General features: G+C 40.7%; 1 protein-coding gene across 5 annotated transcripts in view; it reads left to right on the forward strand.

Annotated features, from left to right (window-relative positions):
• Positions 1 to 26,867, forward strand: part of GLI3 (GLI family zinc finger 3) — a 376,435-nt gene that overhangs the window by 314,224 nt on the left and 35,344 nt on the right. For all 5 annotated transcript variants that reach the window (XM_053264771.1, XM_053264773.1, XM_053264772.1 and 2 more), the window contains one exon: positions 857 to 997. In XM_053264771.1, coding sequence (XP_053120746.1) covers positions 857 to 997 — 141 coding nt within the window. The remainder of the gene's footprint in view (positions 1 to 856; positions 998 to 26,867) is intronic.

Here is a 26,867-nt window from a genome sequence, read left to right on the forward strand (position 1 = left end):
TATGTCTACCTAGACCCTATTGGAGTATGCATAAACATTAACATAGATAGTTGGTTGCTTTGTAATACACAGCTGAGTCCTGAAATGTTGGACTTCATGCACAGCAGTCCATAATAATTTAGCAGTCTGGAATTCCATGCATGTGTATAAGTGCACACATCCTAAATCACTTCAATGACATTTCTTGTCTTCTGGAACAGGCAGAGCTTAAGTTTTTATAGGGAAAGATACCCCAGAGGTAGTAAGGCTGCCGAGTTGTGGGAGCACAATCATATACTGAGGAAAGATTGCAACTTCAGCAGTTTAGAAGCCATGACACAAGAGATGGAGTCTTTCTGACCATCTTCCTGAACATCATGCTGCCTAGCCAACACTTGTATTTTACTGATGGTTGCCTACCACAGTTCTTCTGGTAAATGGTTATCTGTAGCAGAGAGGACCGTCTCTTAGCTCAGTTGCTTAGATTTAAGGTTTCCATTATCAATCCGACTTAGCTTGGATAACAGCATTTCCACATACTGTTTATTTACAAAACAATTTGATGTGGTGGGCTTTGTGGACCTCATTGTGCAAGCTGGGAACTCAGGCTTGCATCCCTGGTTGAGGTAGAATTTGAACCTAGGAACTGAAAGTTCAAGCTGGATAACACAGTCTTCAAGTTTTCTCAAAAAATAATTAAGAAGCAAGTGGAGATAGTTCTACAAAAATTAGCCAGTTTTTGTGTTTTGGTTTATAGAATGAACTGTAAATAGATATTTTGGATGCTGCCTAATAGCATCATATGATCCAGTATAGTAAGTTGGGTGACTTTTCTCTTTTTTCTCCCTATCCCCTCTTCCCTCTCACCTCCCCACAGGAACCAGCTGAAGGAATGACCTTAGTAAAAGAGGAAGGGGACAAAGATGAAAGCAAGCAAGAGCCCGAAGTGGTCTACGAGACAAACTGCCATTGGGAAGGCTGTTCACGAGAGTTTGACACACAGGAGCAGCTAGTGCATGTAAGTTAATGGCATTCAGGAGCCGAGTTTGAAAACTATGTGACCTTTTCTGCAGGGTCAGGTTCTCTGACCCTTTGCTGAGTCAAGTTTCTTTGCAAACAGCATTGCCGACTGGAGAGGGGTTTATGAGTTTCTGCAAATAAAGCAAAACTCCAAGCTATAGTGTTTGACCTGTTCAGTCAGCTAAAGCTTAGTGTAAAATTCAATAAAGTCTTCAATAGAGAGTGTAATGGCTCTGATCCTGTAAGCCACGAAATACTATTTTGAATCAGAGGCTTTGATAGTTATTGAATAATAGTAAGCTGGACATGAGTTATTATTAACCTCTTGCCAAGTTTGATTCCCCCCACCTCTTCAAATGGTGCTGTAACAATAGAAAAGGACGACAGAGAATTTTTTTCCTGCACCCATAAAGGATTTGTAGTGCATTTTATGTATCAATTTACTGTTGTGTGTGTAAGCTGAAGTGGATTACTTCGTGGAATAAGAGTATATTGTGTTACTGCAGTTCCCTTGAATGATGGTAAAATAACATCGCCTTACTGGCTGTAGAGAAAATGCTAAAGTAAAATAGCTAATAACTGATCTTACGGATCCCAGTTTCCTCTTAGCACCCCCCATAATATATATGTTACACTGGATGACCAAATCTGGTGAAAGTTGACATACACATGGGGATACGGACAACTGCGTGTGAATTCCATGAATGTTCAAAAGTAGATGAGTATGTTCTCACTTCTTCAACATACACAACGAATGCTGATAACCTCCCTGAGGCAATTGTCAGCTTTCACCAGCATATCTTTGATTTTCTGGACCCTCCCAACCAGGGATTTACCAGGGATTATGAGCAATTTGTTTTGCTTTGCTTTTGTTTGTTTGTTTGGATATTTACTGTAACTAACACTATAGTATAAGTTTCCAAGTAGGTATTGCCTGATGTTCAGCAACAACAATACTTTCTTAAATCACTGCTTCAGGAGCACATAGCTTCTTCAAGGGGGGTGACTTTTGGAAGGGAAAAGGTAGTTGAGAAAAGAGTAACCACCCCCCCGCCCCACAATGCACTCTAGTACCACAATAGCAGCTGTTTTTGGCTTTCCCCAAAAGAGGCATTTCTAGTTGGAGCCACCTTTCTCATAGCATGCATTGGCATGTACATCTAGTTTGTTCCTCACCATAGTATATGAACCTGTCTGTCAAAAGCTTCAGTGGAGCCAGAATGACTGAGAGATTTCATATAGTATAGAAGTCAAATAATAGAATGATCTTTGCCAGGGTTTTTTGTTTGTTTGTTCTGTCTTGTCTGGTTTATTTAGATAAAACCAGCCTGCTGGAATATATTGGTTTGTTACCTATACATCCTGTCTTTCCTCCAAGGAGCTCAAAGCAGCATCTTGGTTTCACAACAGTCCTACAAGGGAGAGTGCCAGCAGCCAACCAGTTAGATTTATGGCCAAGTAGGGGTTTTCACTGGACTTTGTTTAATCACATGTGCTTTGGCTCTTGGCAGACATGGGGCTTTCCCCCAGTTTATTCCCACAATAATCCTATTAGGTTAGGCTGAGGGGTCAACTACATGTTACATGCAAGCATGTGCAACAGAGTCTTGCCACTATTTTAAAAAAGAGAGGGAGCTTTGGGAAAGGGGAATTTATACTGGGCAAGTGACAGAGAAGGTAGTGCTAACCACTCTCTTGCCCACTGCTCCAAATTCCTCTCTCCAGCACCTCCTCCAGTATGGTTCCAAATGAACCCTTGCAAATGAGCTTTTGGTACGCATGGGAGTGGGAATCTGCTGGAACAGGAAAATGGTTGTCCCCGTCCCCTCTCCAGTGCTGCTTTACTTTCAGTCACCCCTCCCAATTTTTCATGTAAAGCATGGGGGCTATTGGGGTCCATTTCTACATGTATTTGCATGTAATACTTACTTTGGCTCTCAGTGACTCCAGTAATAAACTCACATATGTAGGCACACAGGGGTTCAGCCTTAATTTACAAAGTGCTGTACAATCTTTATCATGTTAATTATTAAAGGAACACGCTATATTATAGTTAACTGTTATTAACTGCTTTTGAAAACATTTTAGCTGAAATGCTTTTACATATACATTTTGCAAATAAAATGCTTGCTCAAGTCCACCTAGTAAATCCATGACTGAGGCAAAATAAGCCCTCCAAATGTGAATCACACAGGCTTCCTTTGTAAAGCAAAGAAATCTAAGTGGTGAGTCATTCTGCACTTATACTGGTGTAGGCCCATTAAAGTAAATGACAGTATAGCGTATTAAATGTTTAGTAACACACTAGTTCGCTATCTAACTCTAGAGCAGTCATTTTCAAACAGTGTTCTGCAGAAGTTTACAATGGGTTCTTTGATGAGAAGAATGAAAGTGGCAGACAGGCCACCTACTATCACACTTTTTTGGGACATGTTGTCAATGGTGCATGGATAAAAAAGGATTATTGGGCCCATCCACTGCTCTGTGTGAATTGAGTGTGAACTGTAGGATGAATCCAGATTCTTCTCCAGTGCACAGGGGTTCCATGATAGGTGATCTAGCAGATGAAGAGTTCTCCAAAGCTAAAATGGTAGAAAATAACTGCTTTAGAGTTTGCTCCACTAGTAAATAAGTGGACTTCCATGCCATACATGTCTGAATGTGGTGCATTTATACACCATAATACATTTATAGTAGTTGCATTTCAGGTAATTCCATAGTTTAGATATCTGAGATCAGACCACTAACATTGATCATCCTAGATGGAAGCAGATGGTATTTTTATTCATTGCTTTTCCATGACTTGTGCCTCTTAAACTGTGTTCAAAAATGGAGGATGGAAGCAGCAGTTATCAGTTCATACTAAATTGATATCCAGACTGTCCCTTCCTGTGAGTGGATAAATAAAATAAACAAGCAGACCCATATGAGAATGATCAACCCACCTAGGTGGATTTTGACACAGTAGCAATTTCCAGCAGTTGGTGCTTATTTTCAAGTGCTACATCATGCCGTTTCGAACTGGGCTTGGTTGAAATTTTCATGATGCATGCTCTAGGAGGCAGCGTGTTAAACTATTCAGATGGTTTGCCTTATTTATAGCACCTATCCGTTCTTTCCCTCCACCCCCACCCCCGCCCCCGCCACACCAGCCTCCCTCTCCTTTACAGTTAATAGAAAGATTCATGATTCTTCATGGTTGTCTGTCTAGTGTCTGACAGCGCTGACTCCCCTTGCTAAAGCAAGTCACTATCTATAATTGATATCCTTCTAAGGAATGGGGTGCTGACTGCAATTGAAGGGCTTTGCTGAAAGCTCTTAAATCCTGACAAGTTCTGCCCTTGTTCTGGTTCAGTCGCTGAGCTACACTGCTGGAATTCCAGGGTTATTTGAACTTTGTGCAAAAGGGATGCATGTGTTTCACATTAGCAAATCACAAAGTTGGAGAGCAGAACTATGACCTGGACTGCTGAGTTTCCTGCCAGTCTCATTTACAATGCACGGAACTCCTAAAAAGATTACCTACTTATATTACATCTAAATCAATCTTTCTTTCTTTCTTTCTTTCTTTCTTTCTTTCTTTCTTTCTTTCTTTCTTTCTTTCTTTCTTTCTTCCCTTCCGTTCCCTTTCCCTTTCCCTTTCTCTTTCTCTTTCTCTTTCCTTTCCCTTAAAAAAAAAAACCAAACAGAAAAGATCTTATTTATTTTTCAGATACCGTTTGCTGCTGGGCTCTTTATCATTCTACTATTTAATTAATTTCTCTGCCCACAAGATATTATAATTGGGCTGAGCAGTGAACAATTTTGTTTTAAATACATGATAAATTTACTCCCAGTACCCAGAAGCTAATAAGATACTGTGTATTCCACCCCTTCCCTGAAGTCTGCTTTTCATTGAGCCTCATCTTTTTCTCTAGCTATCTCTTAAATTACAAGGAAGGAAAAAAATGGCTGGTGAACTGGGGGCAGTTAGACATCAAGATAAATGTTTGTTTAGGAAAATCACCCCCAGAAGGAAATGACTGAAATTATTGTTGTTAAGTACTAATACAATGGCAGTCATATATTGAAATACTGCCTGATTTCTTTGCTGTTGCTGTGAAGCTTTTGCGATAACTATTATTAACATTTAAAATGGTTTTATTCGGAGAAACTCTAAATTTATTTTTGTTGGTGTGTTCATATTTTGTAGCAGAAAATTCCATTTTTGATGAGAGCTTGATTGCATAGTAACAATGATCAGAAGAACAATAGTTCTTATGCACCCAAACCACAGATGTTCAGACTTATCATTTCTGAGGTGTGTAGAAATGTAGTTGTAGTTGTGCTTTGTTTGTTTGAAAGTGGATTGTTTTTAAACTTTGTTTGTTTGAAACTGGTGATCCTTGATAGGGATGCACGTTTCTATTTACATCCGACACATCCATGAAGTTCAGTGGAGACTGGATGAACACTTTAATGTGCATTCATATCAGTGTTGTATGAGGATGTCCCTTGCTTTATTGGGACAGTTGTGTGCCTGCACATACGAGTAGATCAAAGTTGTCAACAACTGGGGAGATTGGTGCCAACTTCTTTTTTCTGATGCATTTTTCTTAGGGCCTAATAAAATAAATCTTAGTCAATTAATCGTATGATTTTTAGTAAGTTACTTGAATACCCCTGCCAACCAAGCAGCAAAGATGCTCCTTTTAAAAAATTGTGTCTCTTATTTAGCAGCAGGGAAAGCAACTGTCCCTATTCATCCCATGTTAACTGTCCCAGCCTAGCATTATTTCCAGTGGCTGTTGCTGGTGTCTCCCTTCTGCTTCTCCTATAGATGGTAAATCCCTTTGGGAAGGGGAACCACCTTTCTGACCTTTTGCTATGTAAACTGCTTTGAGGACTTTTTTTGGTTGAAAAGCAGTTTGTAAATATCCTTAATAATCCAGTCTGATTATTGGTTATATTTGCATGTGCCTAAAAATAATAGTTCTGAACAAGAAGCTTGTCATCTGCAGTCCAGGTATTTATAAAAATATTATTTTTAAAAAATCACGAGGATAACCGCCTGATTAATCAGGGACACACTTTTAGTATATGACATTTTAAAATAGATTAATCTAATTAATTGATTATAGGTTGTATCCCCAATTTGTAGCTTCATTTTACATGAGTAATTGCAAGTACAACTGTTCAAAACGTTTGTTCTCTATTCATGGTTTGTTTGTTTTTTAACTTAATTCTTATGCACTTTCGTTGTTTGCAAAAGGCCAAAACTTGCTCAGATCAACTCAAGTCTCATATCTGAGTGTGGCTTCATGCCACACATACTATACAGTAATCTTTTCCATCTACTACTTGGTGCCATTTGAGATCCTGGGTACTATGTGCTTGGCAGTAGGCCTCAGTTCAGGGTTGTGCTGTGCCAATCTTAGGCTGGTTAGCCATGTGAAAGTACTTCAGGACTGGTTGGATATGTCTGCAACAAACATAAACTAAAGCAAGTTGCTTGGCAGTCAAGAAAAAGGGTTTCTCGGGTTGTATCTTAATGAATCTCCTTTAGGGGAAGAGAGAGTCATTCAAGACTCCCTGAAAGTAGTTAAGATAGCCTGCTAGACATCTGCCTAAGAATTTTAATTTTCATTCTGTGGGCATTCAGAAAATGTTGTCACAGGTTCTTCTGAGTCCTCAACATTTTCTAGAGTTCAACAAGGAAGAACTAAGGAAGCAAAGATCCCATGAAAAAGTGAGATTCTCAAGTACTGTCAGATAGCATAAGCACTGGTAGTGGGGATATGTAAAGCTATTTATGTTGCACTACTAGGTGGAATATGGGTAGGCATTCCACCTTCTGACCCATTACAACTAATACAAAAAGCAGAGTGGAAATAGATCAAGAAAGAGTTCCTCCCTCTCTTGGCAATTTCTCTTGTCTCCTTAGGGAGGTGCATCTTATACATTTGAGAAAAAAAATATATATATATATATATATATATATATATATATATATATATATATATACACATACATACACACATACAGTTTCACTAAATGTTCAAATTTGTGTTTATGCTTATTTATTTCAAAAACAGCATTCTCAGTGTACCCAGCTGATACATTTATTAGCTGGCTAAATTACAAGTTGTGCAGAACATTTAAGTGTCTGTTTGTGTTTAGCCAGTAGGCTTTCAGCTTCCTTTCTATACTGAGTCATATTCTAAAACCCCTGCCACATCATCTGGCCTGGCAACCCCAGTGTATTGCAAAGAATTCTGGGGCGTGCTGTGGAGTGCACACTCAATTCATGTGGGGCACTTATCAGGCCTTAGCTTTTGACCCGTTTGAACTGAGTTGAACTTGTGTTTTTTGTTTTTAACTGAGAGTACAACTTGGAATGCACTTAGTGCTCTACAGCTGCTGCATGTTGTGGGGGAAGATTGGTGGTGAGCTGCCATTACCTTCTAAACTACCATTACTGATCCCCCCCCCCAACTGAGAAACTTCTGATGAGTTTCTCAAGAGCTCAAGGGACAAAGTTTGAAAGACTAATGATTAGCTCTTGCAATGATAACCAAGAACAGGTAGAGACTCAATAAAGAACAATACACATAAATGGCAGATTGAAATACTGGCAAATACTTGCCAAGTTAACAAAAGCAAGCCTTCACATGCTCATACTATATCTAAACCAGAAACCGGTATTGTCAGACATTATGCAGTTCGTGCAGTCTAGAGGATTCTATATAGTTAGTTGTATGTAATCTCTGCGTAAAAGAGAGAGCCAGCATGGTGTAGTGGTTAGAGTGCTGGACTAGGACCGGGGAGACCCAAGTTCAAATCCCCATTCAGCCATGAAACTAGCTGGGTGACTCTGGGCCAGTCACTTCTCTCTCAGCCTAACCTACTTCACAGAGTTGTTGTGAAAGAGAAACTTAAGTATGTAGTACACCGCTCTGGGCTCCTTGGAGGAAGAGCGGGATATAAATGTAATAATAATAATAATAATAATAATAATAAAAAAGACATGTTTAGAGACAGCACATGTAATCATACACACATACATATATACATACATACAAGCCCTGTTCAGACATTATGCTGTACCTGCATACAAGTGTCTGTACACACATGTACATGTTTTTGTGTGAATAAATGTGCATACATTCACTTTAGCAATAGCAATAGCACTTATATTTATATACCGCTCTATAGCTGGAAGCTCTCTAAGCGGTTTACAATGATTTTAGCATACTGCCCCCCAACATTCTGGGTACTTTAAAAGTAGATCTGGGTAGAGGCTGCCTCAAATGCAGGATACAGATAGGAACCAGATGTAACATGTGAATACATAATAGGCTCAGGGCGGTTTACACAGAGAAATAACAAACAAATGCATACAGATCTGTTCGTGAGTACACTATACACAGATTGTTCATTGAACATAACATGTGAACATAACATGATATGACTTTAGTCATATCATTATTTTATTTATTGTTCAAGGCAGTTTACAAAAGTTAAGATACAATAAAACTCTATAAAAATCACATTTAAAACCTTAAAATAAGTTAAACAGTAAAAACTATAAAAAAAACTTCTTAAAAAAACACTATTAAAAAACAGGAAAGCAGGAAAGCTGAGAGACCTTGGCAACCCCTAACAAGTAAATTAAACAAATGAAAATATCTGTTGTTGTTTTTTAAAAGCAGTCATAGATGTCACAGAGCGGACATTCACTGGGAGAGCGTTCCAGAGCTGGGGTGGGTGGGGTCAACAGAGAAGGCCTGCATGACAATTTAGCCTCTCATTGTTGGCACACAAAGCAAAGGCCCACATGACAACCTTGTTGGGCGGGCAGAAACCCTTGGGAGAAGGCGGTCCAGGTATCCAGAGCCTTAAGGGCTTTAAAGGTAATAACTAGCATCTTGAATTGGATCCAGAAACAAATTGGCAGCCAGTGCAGCTCTTTCAAAATAGGTGTAATATGCTCTGAGCAGGCAGTTCCAGAGAGAACCCTGGCAGTTGCATTCCACACCAACTGCAGTTTCTGAATATTCTTCAAGGGCAGCCCCATGTAAAGCACATTGCAGCAATCCAGTCGCGACGTGACTAAGACATGGGTAACTGTGGCCAGATCTGCTTTATCGAGAAAGGGACCTAGCTGGCTCACTAGCTGAAGCTGTGCAAAGGCAGCCCTGGTGATCACCTCCACCTGAACATCCAAAAGCAGAGCCAGGTCCAGCAACATCCCCAAGCTGCACACTTGGTCTTTCAAGAGGAGTACAAATCTGTCTAGAGCTTGTTGAATCACCCTACCACATTGGCTTTTCTACTGACCAGTGATACCTCCGTCTTGTCTGGATTTAACCTTAGTTTGCTAGCCCACATCCAGCCCACCACCACCTCCAGCCCCCGGTTCAGTAAATCCACTGCTTCACTGGGATCTGATGTCAGGGAAAGATAGAGCTGAGTGTCATCTGCAAATTGATGACACTTAAATCCAAACCTCCCCGAAGAAAGGACCGGAACCACTCCAATGCAACACCTCCAATACCTGTACACAGGGGCATAGCAAGGTTGGAGTGGGCCCAGAGACAAGATTTTAAAATGGACCCCCTTTCACTGAAGCTCAGCTCATGAAGTAAAGAAATCTTAAATGAGGCTGAATAGTGGTAACAAAAAACATAGTGGGGAAAATATATATATATATATATATATATATATATATATATATATATATATTTAAGTTTTTGTAAATTGTGGACGATACAAGTCATTTAATGGTACTAGAGAAAGACATGCTGTTCTGGTAGCTCCAGGTCTTAACACTCACATCAATTTCGGAGGATGAATACAACTGAAGGAAGCCTGGGCAGGTGCGCAGCTGGGGAAACGAGTCATGTGACTTGCCTCTGGGCGGGGGCCCAAGGCAGTGGACCCCCAGACAACTGTCTCCCCTTGCCCTTTTATAGTTACGCCCGTGCCTGTACATGAGAGACAATCCAGAAGGATGCCATGGTTGGCGGTATCAAATGCCGCTGAGAGGTCCAGAGGAACCAACAGGGATGCACTCCTCCTGTCTAGTTCCCAGTGTAGTTCCCAGTGTAGGTAATCCACTGCCCTGGTCATCCAGTGTAGGTCATCCACCGACCAAAGCAGTTTCAGTCCCAAACCCATGGCAAAAGCCAGATTGAAAAGGGTCTAGATAATCCCTATCATCCAAGACCCTTTGCAGCTGCACAGAGACACTACACGCTCTATCACCTTACTTTCAAAGGGAAGATTTGAAACAGGCTGATTGTTATCAAGGTTGATGGTGGCTAGAATCAAGGGAGGGCTTTTTAAATAGTTGTCTTACCACCGCCTGCTTGAAGTTCAATGGCATCTTACCATCTCTTAATGAAGCATTAATAATTGGCTCCAGCCACCTACCTGTTCCTTCCCTGGCAGATTTTACTAGCTATGAAGGAAAAGGGTGCAGAGCGCATGACCTTGCCTGAACACTGCCTAGGATCTTGTCCACTTCCTCTGGCTGCACTAACTGGAAAGAACCTGGAGTCCAAATCAGCACAAATGCAAGCAACTTTATCTGTGATGTGACAAGCAAACTGGTCACAGCGGGCTGCTGGTGGTTCTTCCCTCATCACACGGTGGCCTGTGTGAAGCAGTGACTCATTACGGCTCTTCCTCCAATGTTGCTCTAAGCATCGTCCAAGTTGTTTAATTGCCTTAAGCTCCAAGGAGTACTAACGATCAGAATGGGCTCCACCAAGCCGGAGACGGCGTTTAGGAACAGCCGTGTCAATAACCCAGGCTGTCTCCACATTCCAGAGATCCATCAGGGCCTTGAAAGAATCACCCAGTTCTGGACACTGGAATGCCCCAAGGCTGTCTGGAAACTGATCGGATTTATAAGCGTTCAGGGGCAGACCATTCTAATTGGTCCACCACCCCTGCAGAGGTTGGTTGAAGCAGTCAAATTAAATCCCACCAGATGATGATCTGTCCATGACAAAGGAGTTGTATTCAGCTCCCTCACCTGCAGATCATTCTATTCCTGGTTGGCAAAAACCAAATCCAGTGTATGTCCCGCAACGTGAGTAGAACCTGATATTAGCTGAAATAAGCCCATGGTTGTCATGGCAGCCCTGAAGTTCTGGGCTGCTCTTACTAGGGGGGCCTCTGTGTGGACATTGAAGTCCCCCAAGACAATAAGCCTAAGGGAGCCCAGTGCCACTTCAAGACCCCCATGTCTGCCAGCTCAGGCAGAGAGACTGAGGTGCAGCACGGTGTTTGGCACACCAACAGAATCCCTATCCTATTTCGTAGGCCCTCAGGGACAAACACTCAAAGTTCTGATATTGCCTAGCCGTACATCAGGAGAGGGGAATGGACTCACAATAGATGAGTCCTCCCCAACCCCAACCCTCAAGACAAGGCTGCTATAGGATCATAAAACCTGAAGGGCAGAGCTGGGAGACACCCACTCCACCAAACTCGCCCAACCAGGTCTCAATCACACATACCAGGTCAGCATGCTCATCCACAATTAAATCAAGGATAAGAGATGTTTTTGCATTTACTGACCTGGCATTCAGCAGAGAACCCTAATCCTTGAGGAAGTGTTCCCAGAATTCCCCGGAGGCTTCCCATGAGCCCTCCTCTATAATGGCCTGCCCAGTCCCCACCACCATCTGCCCACCACCCAAGAAATAGCTGCCCCCATTCTCCCAGGCATTATCTTTAGCAGGGGCGTATCTAGTGTAGGGCAGGCAGGGCACGTACCCTGGGCACCACTTGAAGGGGGCGCCATTTTTAAAAATTAATTGTTTTTAAAAAGGACACCAAAAACAAAATGGCCACTGTGCATGCACAAATGGCTTCTGTGAGGCCATGCCAGGCCTCACAGAGGACATTTGAGCTTGCATGGCAGCCATTTTGTTTTCAGCATATATATATATTTTAAAATGGCCACCGCACATGCTCAAATGGTCCGTGCAAAGCCCTAGAGGCCAGCGAGTGGAGGGGGAACCTTTGCAGACCCACCCCATAGCCTTTAGGAAGCCCCTGAAGGGGCTATAGGTATTTTTTTAAAATTTAATATAATATAAGTCACTGTACACATATTCAGTTTGGCACTATGTACAGAGAATCAGGGCTTGTGAATAATGAGCTGAAGCTTATGAGCTAGGATTGTATTCATTTGCTCTTACTTTGCTTCTTCTGACAAGTGAGTTAAATGTGATGTCTTAATAATATGGCTATTAATGGTGAGTTTGTCTTTGAATCAGTGTGAAATCCTTAGTATTAAGGCCCACTGGGAGTTTCTTGCTCTCTTTCTCTCATTTTAACTGTCTTTCTGAAATACTAGAATATATTCCAAGCAGTGACACAGTTTACTCTGCATATCCTTTAATTATTTTCAGAGTATCTGGGAAAAGCCAAATTCTCCATTTATTTTAAAAACTTATGTAATAGTGATGCTACAATGCATAGTAGAGAATTAGACAGGCACTTCTGTTTAGTTTTCCAAGTATACCTCCACATAGTATTTGGGTATTTCATGAGCTCCAGCATACTGAAATTTGTAGTTTTCCAGCACTTTTTGGTCTGGCTACATCCACAGCTAAATAGTTTTTGAAATATTAAAAGATTAACAAGCGTGACTTGTATTTTTCAGCTGATATTATGATAAAGTTATCTGAAAGATGGGTGTCAGATGCTTGGACAGGGGGCGCAATTTCAGTGCTTGCCCTAGGCACTATTTTCTCTAGATACGCCTCTGATCTTTACTGCATTTACTGGCTTGTCTGGTGGCCACTCAGGGACGGTCCTTCTCCGTTGCTGCCTCAAGGCTTTGGAATGCGCTCCCTGTTGAAATAAGCACCTCCACATTTCTGACAACTTTTTAAAAGTCAATCCCAAGACACATCTGTTCACCCAGGCTTTTCATTAGATTTGCTGTTTTAATAGTTTTAATTGTTTTAATGTTTAAATTTTTTTAAATTGTGTTTTTATTGTAAACCACCCAGAGACATAAGTTTTGGGCAGTATATACAGTCATCCTTGTAGCCCCAGGCGACAAAATTAGTGAAAGGGAAACATAGACCCTCAATGCAGCTCCAGAAAGGAGAAGTGGGAGAGCCTGATAAATACAACCAAATTTAACCATTTCTTGGGATAAGTTTATATATATGTGTGTGAGATAGATAGATATATGTCAAATCTGCATCTGTAGCATACTTGTGTGCTTTTGCTATGGTTTAAAGAGAGCAAAAGGGCAAAATTTTGCCCCCACATCCCCCCTTTTTGTCTGTCTACGTCTCATTCTTCCTGTCCATACACTGAGTTATAATGTGGAATATTTTTGTTAAAATATATACAAGAAAATTACATCCCAGACCTCTAACCCTCATCAAAAGTAACTGCGTTAAGTGTTCTTGGTCTCAAGGGTAAGTAATTCCAGACGCACCTCATGGTTGCTTTGTAGATGTTTTGCATGTGCAGCCTGTGATGCCAGTAACCTTCCGGCTCTTTGCTTGTCCCCTTTCAGACTGCATGTTTTCTCATCAAGGCAAGTCAAGAATGTTTGTCCTGAATATGCCTTTCATGGCCTTGAGAGACCATTTAGCATAACCACTGCTGAATTACATTGCTTACTGAGGGGATGATATAAAAAGATCATTGATGTCAGCAGAAGTACTGTATCTGACGTTGAATAAAACCCCTTCATGCAAGCTTCCTCTCTCAGATATTTTGTGTGTTTCTCCTAAAGGTGCTTGAAGTGCCTCATTTTTAAGGAAACAGCCATTTGCATGGTACTTCATTACTGCAAAGAACAATGGGAACTTCCTAGTACTGACTCTGAAAAGCGGTATATAAATACCGTATTTTACGGACTATAAGACGCTACAGACTATAAGACGCACCTTAATTTTAATCCAGTTTTTCAGAGTTTTAACATATTAAACTGTTAAAACATATAAGACGCACCTGAATTTTGGCGGATATTTTTCGAGGAAAAAAGTGAGTCTTATAGTCCATAAAATACGGTATCCATCATATTCATTGTATTAAATATCTATATACTTTAGGTTTTTGTTTGAAACATCCAACAGGCTTAGACACTTGATGAAATTTGAAAGATGCAACAAGCTTAGAAACTTGACTAAATATTCTTATGCATTCCATGGCCCTTATCAGAAATGGTTACTGGTATCTTTTCTTTTTAATTTTGTTTTGACAAATTGTATGCTTTTTGGAATATATCATCAGCAAAGTGTATGCAATTAAGAAGACATTTACAAACAAGTGGCTTTCCCAAGTTGTGGATGTACTGTATTAAGAAACTGTACATGTTTTTTCAAAACTTTCAATCTTTGTAAAATCTCTCCAATTGGCAGCTCCTTGAGTATTTTCAGGCACCCTCCCCCAAATTGGGAAGTTGCTGCAAAATAGATCATGTTAGTATCCAGTGCTTTACTCCAACCTCAGATCTTTTGGGCTTTTTGCTGCTCCTCAGTGCAATGATAAGCTCACTTTAAAAGTGATGTGAGGTGTTTTAAAGGTGTTTTAAACCTTCATGGGGCTACATGTGGTTGACATAACATTTAAATCAAGTTACAGTTCCAATCTGTGCAGTACTAGAATACCAGGAATTCATGGCTTGGATGCATACTATGCTGGTGTACTAGTGCTGCACACATAGAAACCAGGACCCAGCTTTAAATGAAATTTGGTGAAATGGAACTTTGCATGTGTACATTACTTGTACACATCCAGCATCACTTTTAAATTGAGCCTTAACCCTCTCCCTGGTTTAGAGGAAGCCTATAGAAAGATGGCCTGGAGAAAATACTTTCTAAATACAGCATTGTCAAGTTGCAATGGATGAAATGCTTAAGAATTCACTTCCTCTCATAAGTAGACAAACGTATATTAAAAGCAAAGCTTCTAGCCATGCATTTGCAAATTTACAGATAAAATGTCCTCCTGCAATATCTTTAGATTATTTAAAAGAATCAGCATTTGCACCACAGAAATTGGACCACTACCATAAATAAGCAGAACAAACAGACAAAAACAAAACACAGCTATTTTAACTTCATAATATTTCACATTTTGAAAACAAGGACAGTATCTGTCCCATCATAATTAAAAAGAGTAACTTTATATTCCAAGAATAGTGATGTGGAGGTGTCATTGCATCAAGTAGGCCAGAATCCCTGGATAATTGTGTTGAATTTCCACTGGGAATAATGAGAATTACACTGGGAAATAAGGATCCAATATTAAACTTGGCATTGCCTCTGATATACTACATAGAGAAGAGGTTTCCACCTGAACTAGATGTCAAAAGATAAACAAAAGTTATTGATTACAACACTTATATAGCACCCACCTTGGTTGAGGCATGTCAGATCTCGGGCTGACTTCCTCACTCTAAGGTGGTTTTAAGATGAAACCCGATTCAGCCAAGAACATATTTTTTCCAGAAATATGCTGTTCATAGGTCCTTTTAAATTAAGTTTTTTTTTTTAAAAAAAAGAAGATTGTTATGTTGGCCAAACTTATTTTCTTTTCAATACAGTCCAACAAGCTCTGCAAAAGATTCCCTCCTCCAGTGTTCCATATTGAAGAGAAAGCTTGCCGTTTCCATTTCAGTTGGTTTTAGTGAAAAGTATTATTACTCAGCCTGAGACCTCAGGATGGAGTAAGCAAAATGTCTGGATAAATATATAAATGCTTCTTTTTGTGATGAAGAGTTGATCTTTGGGGGATTGATGTTAACTGCTGTGCCTTTGAATTCACATGTAAACAGTCCTAAGAATGTTTTGCACTGAAGGACTAAATCACAGCTTTGCTGTTAAAAAGTTTGGATTGGTGTGGAAACATAACAGTTCAATATTTCATATGCATTGGCACTTATTCACCATATGGAGGTTTGAGTTTTGCTTGCATTCTGCACAAGCCCCATTGATATAAATGGGAATTGTGTAAAAGCTTGCAGTTAATTCAGTGGGGCTGGAGAGGCTTTTAATAGACTATACTATTTATTTCACAGTGTAGTGGTGTTGTGGTATTTTTTCAAATGGATTATGTGCACATTAACTTCCCACTAGATTATGGCTTTAATAGCAGTGATAGATGTTTATAAAATGATGAATTGTATGAAGAGAATAGATTAAGAGTTTCTTCTCCCACTCTCATTATACTAGAACTCTGGATCTTCCAATGAAGTGGATAAGGCAGTAGGTTTAGGACAGACAAAAGAAAGTACTTAACTTACGTCTATAATAAACTTAGAGAGTACGCAACTAGCTAAAATTGCTTTAAAATTGATTAGACATAGCCAATAAGTATAGGAAAAGTTATGAAACCTAGCTAAATGGAATCTCCACATTCCAAGGTGGCATACCTCTGAATACCATATGCAGGGGGAAGATAATGGGAGGATTACTTTCTATTTGTAGGGCGAAGCATCTGGCTAGCCATTGCTGCAAACAGAATGCTGACTAGATGGCTCTTTGGTCCTCCATCACAGGGATATTCACACATTCTTCATATTTCTCTCTGGGCAAGTTCATTTCAAGGAAGCACTCACTTGCTATAGCTCATTTGGTTCTGAAGTTAGTTCACATCATACTTTGGGGCGGTTGGTTTTTTGTGTTGGTTGTGTGTGTGTGTGTGTGTGTGTGTGTGTGTGTGCGTGCTGTGCCCTTTGTTTGTACAGCCTTTAATAGAAGGACGCATCTGATCTTTTTATCATGGTGTAATAAATCCAGCAGTTTTCCTTTTTGGAAACTCGCACACCACTGTGACTTTTCTTCATGGTGTCGGGTGTCTAATCTCGAAAATGAATGGGTGGTGTCTTTGTCAGGAGTGGGTAGTTGCGGTGTCTTGTAGTGTAGGTATGAGGTCTGCGTATACCATTCTTGTGGTATCGCTGGGGCTGAGATGCTGCAGTTCTTAGAGCGAGATAAAGTAGTCAAGCTGAAAATGAAACAAAGCTTTAACTGTATTCCTCCTTGTGTTTAGCAGAGATAAACTTCAGTGGAGTCTCAATGCTGCCCCGTTTGGCTTCTGGCAGCAGCTTTAATTGGTAAAATGCAGATTTTTTTTTTGATCAAGAGAGGATTATTCTTGTTATCAGTCTGGAGCATCTTATTTCAAGATGAAAAGGCTTTGCTGAATTACAGATGCCAACATTTTTACAAAGGGTTTTGGCGATTGACATCTCAAAGAGAAAGTATGATTTATTAGCCTATAATGGTACTGAGCACTGGGCTAGGTCCCACTGATTTGTGAAATTGCTTAATATGAATTGCCTTTTTGTGTAATTCAAGCCCCAGGTTCCTCAAAATATATTTTGTATCTAAAATATAAAACATTATGAACCTGGAAAACAGCAGCACTGTGAAATTGGGGTGGGGGAGAGAAAAGGAAAAATAAACTGCTTTTAAATCCATCTTGGTGGTGGTTTTTACAGTAGTTTGGCTGATAAGCTGGCAGGGTAAAGATTAATAACAAGCCTTGTTGTTATCAGTACCTGCTTGTCGATCCTCTGTAACAGGCCTGTCTGTTCAGCATGGAAATTATTGATTAAATAAAAATTGCTATTAGATTGTGATGTGATCCATAATCGCAAACAATGGCGGACGTTCCACTTTCAGATCCTGAGCCATGCATCAAGTTTTCCCTTCGCAGTAATTTATATTGTGCTGACATCCACGCTCATTAGCTTTTACCCTCTCCTACATGTGTCAAGAGAGCGCTAAAAGACAGAACAGTAGCAGGAAATGAAGTGGCAGGTAAGAAAGTGCTAAATTTTCAGATGAAAGAAGATTAAACAGTTGAGCTATGTCCATCCGTTCATTAGCTTCCCCCCCACCACATTTTTCAATACCTCCACGAGACTCTCTAGTTTTTCTTCTGCTAGAACTGACTCCATATTCATATATGTATATAACAAATTGTAATTACCATTATCTAAACATTGTTTTCTTGATGCTTCTGATTATTTGCTCTCACTAAGAAGCATCCACATAATTCCAAATCAGTATAGAGCTTCATATACTGAGCAATTCCAGGAGCAGTTCTTGAACCAAGCCATGTTCCATTTTCTGCAGGACCTTGAATACTAGTCTTCGCATGCAGCAGAGTGTGGTAGTAGAATAAACTATATCATTCCAGACCACATATTGGGTGTGCATTTTTTTCACTGGTAACTTGCATTCTTTAAATGGTACTTAAAAAACCCCCTGGAACTTTTGTAAATTAAACAAAAAGAGAGAGAGAAAGGTGGCAAATCAGGTCCTAGCCCAGCCTAGTCTCTGCAGTTAGGGCCAAATTATAAGGCAGTTATTGGAGATCTTCTTCCGAGACCTATCCTGGGTGCTGAGCTCCAAGCCAGGCTGCCAAGAAGCAGAGCACCAGCAAGTTTCTCTCCCAGTTTTTCTCTTGGAGCTTATCAGTTCTGCTGCTATAACTGTTCATCTGATCTGTATTTCAATGCATAGAGCGGTCTATCTGAACTCTAAGTGGGCTCTTTGTAAGAGGTGTGAGCCTGGAGGAAAGTGCTGCTGACTCCATCTTCACTCACCCCAGAAGCTTAAAGTGCTTATAACCTCTGATGTTGGCTGTGACAAGGAGAAGACCATACAGACCTTGCTTGCTTCTTAAAAGCAAGTTTGAGTCAGTCCATCCTCCTTTACAAAGTTTAACAGAGAGAGAATTCTGTGATACATGAACTGAGATTATTTTGAACCTGGGGACATAATTAAATGTCTCACTGACATACAGCACTCTGAAACGTGGGTGCTTGAGCACTACCTGCACTGCAGCATGTGTCTAAACCCCATTCATTGTGGAACAGCCCTTTTCCACTGCAACTTACTGTAAAAATTGCACGAGCGCAGTTGTGGTCTTTAAGTCACAGATGGAAAGTGCTGTTCCACAACAGTGCAGGTGGGGTTTAGCGACACAGGTGGTGCTCAGCCGCCCACGTTTCACTCCATTGTATGTTGACGCCTATCTTCTTTCAAAAGCCAAATGCTCTCTCTTAACATTGTGAAAAAAGATAATGCTGAATTCTTTATTTTGCAAAGTCTGTGCACTCCTCCCTCCTCCGCCGAATACATCTGTTTTCTAAGAGTTACAGCACAATCCTAAGCATGTTTGCTCAAAAGTGTAATTCCGTTGGGGTTGTGGCACTTACTCTTTAGTAACTGTGTTTAACCTTGCAGCTGTAGTATAAACATTTTCTAATAAAAGTCAATCTGTTTGTGCTAATTTACCCTCTGCACAACTTAGAATTAAGCATTCTCTAGCCGCCACCCACCCCCCTAATATTTTGTGGTCTATTTTATACACTGGCATGAAAATAAGACTTTGCAAAACAGATCATGGGGAATTGTTTTAAAAACTACTCCCCCCATCCCTTGAAGTGCTTGCTGATCCTTAAATCCCAAGTTGATTTTAATGATTGGTATGTAGTTTGCCTTGAAATTGCAAGTTGGTGGCTTTTTCTACTTGGATGGACCTGTTGCAGTTGCAAAGTCTGGAGAATCTCCTGTGCAGGTGCTGCCTAAAAGTACAGGTTTCCCTTTTGGTGTAGAGCCACCATTTACATTTTTAAAAGATGTATTCTGTGCTTTTGTTGGGATTATGAGAGTGCTGTCCTGTTCATGTTTACTACTGCTGAAGATGAAGTGGCTGAGCCAGGGGCGTGTCTCCTCCCACTGGCATTGTTTAGAGAGCCAACAGGAGCCCTAGGTAGTAGAGGACAGATCTCTGATCCATGTGAGCAGATACTGTATAGGAACACTGCCTTATATGGGTATGACCAGTGGCCCATCTTGTTCATTGCTGCCTATTCTGGCTGGCTGTGGTTCTCCAAGGCCTCAAGCAGAGACCTTTACCAGGCTTGCTGCCTGTATGTAACAGGTGATACTGAGGATTATATCTGGGAGCTGGGTAGGTATGAATATGTGTCCTCCCTTGATTGTGTTTTATAGCACATAGACCCTCAAAACGTGATTCCTTTTATTTCAAACATAACCAATTCAAACTTTCACTTGTTTCTGAAATATTTGATTTATTTGCACTAACATACTCTGCACAGTTAATATCTAAGAGGCCTTGTGCTCCATTTTACCTGATATTTTGAGCTATCGTGAACTGAACACAACAAATGTTTTATGAAGGAAACACATTTTGCTAAGCCATGTGGATGCTGATTTGGATAAATGTGGGAGTTGGAACATTTCAAAATCATATTAAAAAGCAGTGCTCTGTTGCCCTGCTTTGTTCCATCAAACTACAATGTTTCTTAGATTTATACACTGGCTCATGGGATTAAGTAGTTTGTCTCTTCTAATATAAAATGATATAAGGCTGCTGGGATATATTGTTACATTTTAACTCAAAGAGCCTGTTGGTACAAACCTTGCTTGTGGGCTGTTTCCAAAACTCAGAGCTGAACTACAATGCAAAAACTATTAAAAGAGTTTTTATTTTTTGCATTTAAAGCCCAGCAGTTTAGGCAACATGTTATGGTTTTTGTGTATTCATTTTCATGCCACAACCCTCCCCTGCCCTTATTCTACTTTATGACTGGAGTCTGCGGTACACTGCCACATACCAAGAAATTGAATTTATACTGAATTGAATTTAAGCGGCAGAAATATGTTTTATTTTCTGTGAACATGCCATAGTTATTTAAAACTGAAAGTTAATACTAATTTTACCAGTAAAGAAGAAATCTCATATATGAACGTCTTTTGATTGCATTGATCCACATGGTTGTGGCAGCATTCAGTAGCCTTCAGTAGTGTGGCATAGCTAACTGGCGCAGTTCCCTGCTAATCTACTCTTGTTTAGCAGAGTTGCTGCTAAAATAGCTGCACAATCTGAAAAGACCATTTAGGAGTGCAGCATAGGTAGGTGAACTGAGAAGAAGTAGGTTCCCTATTCCCTTCCACCTTCTGCCTCAGCCGTACCTTGATTATTATTGTGCTAAATAACTGGTCTCAAAAATTATATTGGGCCCCTTGTTGCATAGTATGTGGTGCTGCTTACATCCAGTCTGGGAACAACTCCTGCCCACCCGGTTCACAAGTGCGTGCTCAGGTACTTGGTGACCTGCACCATCATGGACATTGGCCAGAACAGAGTCATCATCACAGATCATGTGACCTCAACTTATCCCAATGAATTTCACTGAAGTCATTTCATATATTGCACTGCCAATCTATGCCAAAGCATAGAGGAACTGAGTACAGAAAATCAAAAGCCATACATGTATTTGTGAGCCAGCCCTCAGAAAATATTTTCAGTGGACAAGAGAAGGGACTATTCATTTCATTGTGGGTGCAACAGGCCATAGGATTGTGCCATATGAAGAGGGGGGGATTCATTTTTAATGCATTGATATCTTGAAAAAATATAGGGCATGTATTGATCAAAGGTGGTGTTGCCACACTTGCTCAGGTACATTTCAGCTACCACAGTCTGTGACTACGCTTTTACTTGAGTTGTGGAATCAGCTTTGAAGCCAATTTGCAAGTGTGCAGTAACAAAGGATCACAGTTTACATACAACATTAAAGTACTCTCAGCGGAGCAATAGATTCAGAGACTAGGCTTTGTGAAAGCAGAAATGAAGGTTATTGAAATAACAGAAGCACAATGCAAAATGGAAGTATTTGACAACCAGTGCCAAGTATACAGACCAGTTTTGCAGGCGAAAGTGTATTCAATTCAAATGCAATTGGAGGTGGGGGAGTGGGCAAACCAAAAGCAGGGTAGAACAGTTACATGGATCTATATACTTGCTCATGAATTCTGCTGATTTCATGTGCCTCATCTGCTCCAGGCCCCTGATTATCTTGGTTGGCCACTTCTGCACCTTTTCCAGTTGTCCCTCTTAAAATACACTGTCCTTCTTAAGACAGGATGACCAGAATTGTACACAGTACTCTAAATGTGACTACACCATTGATTTGTATAAGGGCTTATCATATTAGCATTTTGATTTTCAGTCCCCTTCCTAATGATCCCTAGCATGGAATTTGCCTTTTTTCAAAGCTGCCATGCACTGAGTTGGCACTTTCAACGAACTCTCCACCATGATCCCAAGATGCTTTCTCCTGTTCAGTCACTGACAGCTCAGACTGGAGGCTTGCACGGAATGCGTTTTATGTTCTCTTCCGAGCCTCGCTGGCAACATTTCTGCTTCTGATATATTTAAAGGATAATTTGTTACTCCCCTTGATATTCCCTTATTTATATTTTGTTATTTCCCTTGACATTTCTAGCTATATGCTCCTCAAACTCTTTTTGCATCCCTTATTGTTTCATTGCCAGAGTTTATGTTCCTTTCTGTTTTCTTCATTTGAGCAGGGCTTCCATTTTCTGAAGGAAGTATTCTTCCCTTTTATACCTTCCCTGACTCTACTTGTTAGCCATGCTGGCATCCTCCTGAACTTGGTGGTACCTTTCCTCCTTCTTGGTATACATTCCAACTGAGCTTCTATTATTGTGGTTTTAAATAAGCTCTATGCTTTCTGGAGTGATCTGACTTTCCCTTTCTGCTTCCTTTTTACCAGTCCCCTCACTTTTGAGAAGTTTCCTCTTCTGAAGTCCAATGCATCTGTGTTGGACTTCCTTGACATATAAACATAATTGGATCACACCATGGTCACTGTTAACCTAAGGTTCTACAACTCTGACATCCTGCACCAGGTCCTGGGCACCACTCAGGATTAAGTTGAAGGTCACCTTCTCTCTGGCTGCTTCTGCAACCAACTGTTCTAAGGCACAGTCATTTAACATGTCTAGAAATTTGGCCTCTCTGTCAATAAAGAGTGAGTCAGCACTGGAGCCTACACCTGTCTTAAAGAGGCAATCATTATACCTCTTCTGAAGAAGCCTGCTTTGGATCCCTCAGAGTTAATCAACTATAGGCCTGTCTCCAACCTTCTATGCTGGGCAAGGTAATTGAGAGGGTGGTGGCCTCCCAACTCTGGACAGTTTTGGATGAAACTGATTATCTAGACCCATTTCAAACTGGCTTTCGGGCAGGCTATGGGGTGGAGACTGCATTGGTCAGCCTGATGGATGATCTTCAATTGAGAATTGACAGAGGGAGTGTGACTCTGTTGGTCCTCTTGGATCTCTCGACAGCTTTCAGTACTTTTGACCATAGTATCTTTCTGGAGCGTCTGAGGGAGTTGGGGGTGGGAGACACTGTTTTACAGTGGTTCTGCTCCTACCTCTTAGGCAGATTCCAGATGGTGTCCCTTGGATATTGTTGTTCTTCAGAATGTGAACCTTTATATGGTGTCCCCAAGAGATCCATACTGTCTCCAATGCTTTTTAACATCTACATGAAACTGTTGGGAGATCATCAGGAGATTTGATGCAGGGTGTTATCAGTATGCTGATGACACCCAAATGTATGATCTTTCACTTGAGGCAGTCCTCTCTGTATGGGTTTGGACAGGGCCAAAGAACTTATTAAATGAAGGTTCGGGGATATTGAGTTTCAGAAAGACCTGTTGAGGACATCTGGGTCATTCCTCCTGCTCAGTGGTGGGATGAGAACTCACCCAGCAGATTATCTATTTCTCCTCACTTTCCCCAAACATAGATGGGCCTTTTTGTGGGCCCGTATGAATGTCCTCCCTTCAGAATTCTTGGCTAGCAGATACAATAGAATCCCAACTGAACAGAGATATTGTCCCTGTAACTCTAATGAGATTGAATTGGTTGCACGTGTTCTCCTGCGGTGTGTCTTCTATGCAGACCTTAGGCGAAGGTTAATTGATCCTCTTTTACATAATCTGTCAGGTCGATCGGATAAATTATACACCAAATATCTGCTAATAGATGTGAATTCATCTATCACACACACAGTGGCAAAATTCTGTTCTGCAATACGTGTTCGTCGCAATCTGCTCGTTAATGGTTCGATCCGGTGTACAGTTATGTTATTAATATGGCTATGTTTAAAACTTTATATTGTTTTAGATGTTGTGTTATTGGTCAAAGACCGTAATAAAGACTGACTGACTGACACCCAAATCTATTTCTACATGACAAGATCAGCAGGAGAAGGCATAACCTCCCTTCACCTCCGGTTTCTGAAGCTGCACATCCAAACTCAGTAAACTGGATTTAAAGGGACTCCATGGCAGAAAGGGACCTGCAGTTTTCCTCTCCAAATGCCACTCTGTACCTCAAGTCAGAGTAGAGTTTTGCAACCCTTAAGTCCGGTTTAGCGGTGGCAGTGCTACATTTGAACACTGGCACCGCAGTTTGGGCCCAAAGGGACTGGAGTTGAAGGAGGAAGCTCCTCCCTCATTCTGGCCCGATTGGCTGTGTGGGCTACCCTTCTGTTAAGAAGGAAGCCTGCGGAGCCAGCTTTCCCACCTCTTTGCAGTCTCACTGACTGCAGAGACCCTTCTCCCCAATTTCCAAACCTGGACAGGAGAAGGGGGAACCCGGCCTCTGGGTGTACCCTGGGGCAGTTAGTGTGCCAACATGTTCTTAAAAATTGAAGTCAAATGAGATTTAAGTGCACAGTTGAATTCAAAAGAGATGGGTGTGAGGGATGAACACACACATACATGTTTCTTCTTAGATTGCTTTGGAATAAATAGAGCTATTTCTGCCCCCTAAATCAGTAAATAGCATTGCTTATTCCTAGCTAATCCTGGTTAATTGGACCCCATCAAGAGCACATGGGTGAGGGAAAGGAATTAAATTTTCATCTGGAAAAGAATTAAGGAGTGGTAAATAAAGCTTGTCTTGTATATGAGGCAAGAATTACGATTCACCAAAATGTGTATTGTTAAACATTATTGTTAAACATTTCAAAATCTCTAGGTGTGGTGTCCTTAACTTCCCCTGCAGTACATCCCTTGAGCCCAAAACACCCTTTCAGCTTTCTTGTACAATGGAAACTACCATCTTCCATTTGATCCAGTCATTTAGGTAGCCAGGAGTTGTTTTATCAGTTCAGTCTTCTACAACAAGTGACCCTTTCCTGGAAAGAAAGAAAAAAGATTTGGCTTTAGTCATTCATGCCCTTGTCATCTTCAGGTTAGATGTGCCTTATGTGGGACTGCTTTTGAAGACAGTTCAGAAGCTCAGCTAGTCTGGGGCAAGAATATTTCAAGAATCATATAGGGAGGTCCCTATATTAATATGCTTGAGAGCTTCATCAGAAGCCCATCTCCAGTTTCCCTGGCATTGGAAGTGCAGTAGGTGGGTACGCAGGAGAGGGCTTGCTCACTTGTGGTTCCTAAGAGGTGGAATAGTAACTCAGGATAAATATGCCTTGTTCCATCACTGCTTGCTTTCAGATGGGCAATGAAGAGGAGCACTTTAAATTTGCTTTTTATATTGTATTTTAATTGCTTATTTACATAGCATCTTTGATGCGTTAGGTACAAAAGCAAAGCCTAAATGTATCATAGCCATTATTATGGATATGACTATCAGGGTTGGGCTGCGGCAGGCACTCAAGTTTTTTTAAGCCTGACCTGGGGACTTGAACTGGGTGTACAGCAGGCAGGAGATTCCACTGTATTGACCAGTCAGAGACAGAAGGCCAGGTTCCTAGTATTTCTTCAGGGGCTTCATGCTGCTTAATGTCACAGGAGCCAATACTGCACAGCTGCATTCCTATCTGTGCCTGAAGTGTACCCTGGGACTTGAACACACAGAGTCCTGGGCAGCTTACTAGGTTAGGTCGCCTTAGACCATGTATCTCATGGTCAGTCATGCCTTTTCTGGGCTACCTTTGTTCTGTGGCAGACTTTGGGTACTCAGACAGATATCCAACAAGATATGATTTTATTGGAAAGGAATCCTTCCAGTATTTCATTACTCTAGCCCCAAGCCCTTAAAGGCTGCATAAACACCAGAGACTTAAAATCTAGTTACAGGAATCCCCTTTCAACTCAGCCAGCAAAATACATTTATTTTGCATGTATAAATACTGTATATAATCTATCAGAGATTAAAAGGAAGGTCATGCTGCATTATGAACGGCTGTCTTTATTTTTAAGATTAGATGACTTCCTCTCTGCAACTCCCCCAGTGGATTGACTGTATGTCCTCAGGGTAGGTCCTTTCTCTTGGGTCAGGAATGTAATAAGGCAGGTTTTCCTCTCTCCAGGATATTGTGTCTGCCTCACTGTACTTAAATTGCTGCAGAAAGCTCTTGGGTAGAGAACACAGTGTTTTCTTTGTACAGTGGCCAACAACTGATATGTCCTTGGGGACCTTTCTGCCTTTAGTATTTAAGCGTACATGGTGGACATGGTTAACCTATTGATGGGTGATGAAAACACCAATAGGATTGATTGATAGGCATCGAAAGAGAGAGAAAAGCTTTACATGCTACTTAGTGTTAGTAATAATGTTTTAAATAAAGATTTGTTTTGTGAATGAAGATATGTGAAGAAAAATAATGCATGTGCTGCAGGAGCACTAAGGCAAAAGGAAGACTTATCAATGCTGACCTGTATACTAGGATGTTCTTACTGAATACTGAAATACTCAGACATAAATTAAGAACCACTTCTTCAGTGGCACCATGGAAGGAAGCATCCAATTATTGATGATTGAATTAAATAATTGTTTTTTCTTTATTTAGCTACAAAAATACTCCCATTTCCCCCAAATCTACATACAGTTGTTACATACTACATGCGTCCTATTTTACATATTAAAGATAAGGAATTCAATATTCTACAATAAAAAAACTGACATTGGTTGAAATCTGTACCAAATTTATACATTGTCCGTTTCCTGTCATAAGAAGAGCCCTGCTGGATCAGATCCAAGTCATATCTAGCCCAGCATCCTGTTTCCCAC

This window comes from Hemicordylus capensis, chromosome 6 (assembly GCF_027244095.1).
Source record: "Hemicordylus capensis ecotype Gifberg chromosome 6, rHemCap1.1.pri, whole genome shotgun sequence".
NCBI lineage: Eukaryota > Metazoa > Chordata > Lepidosauria > Squamata > Cordylidae > Hemicordylus > Hemicordylus capensis.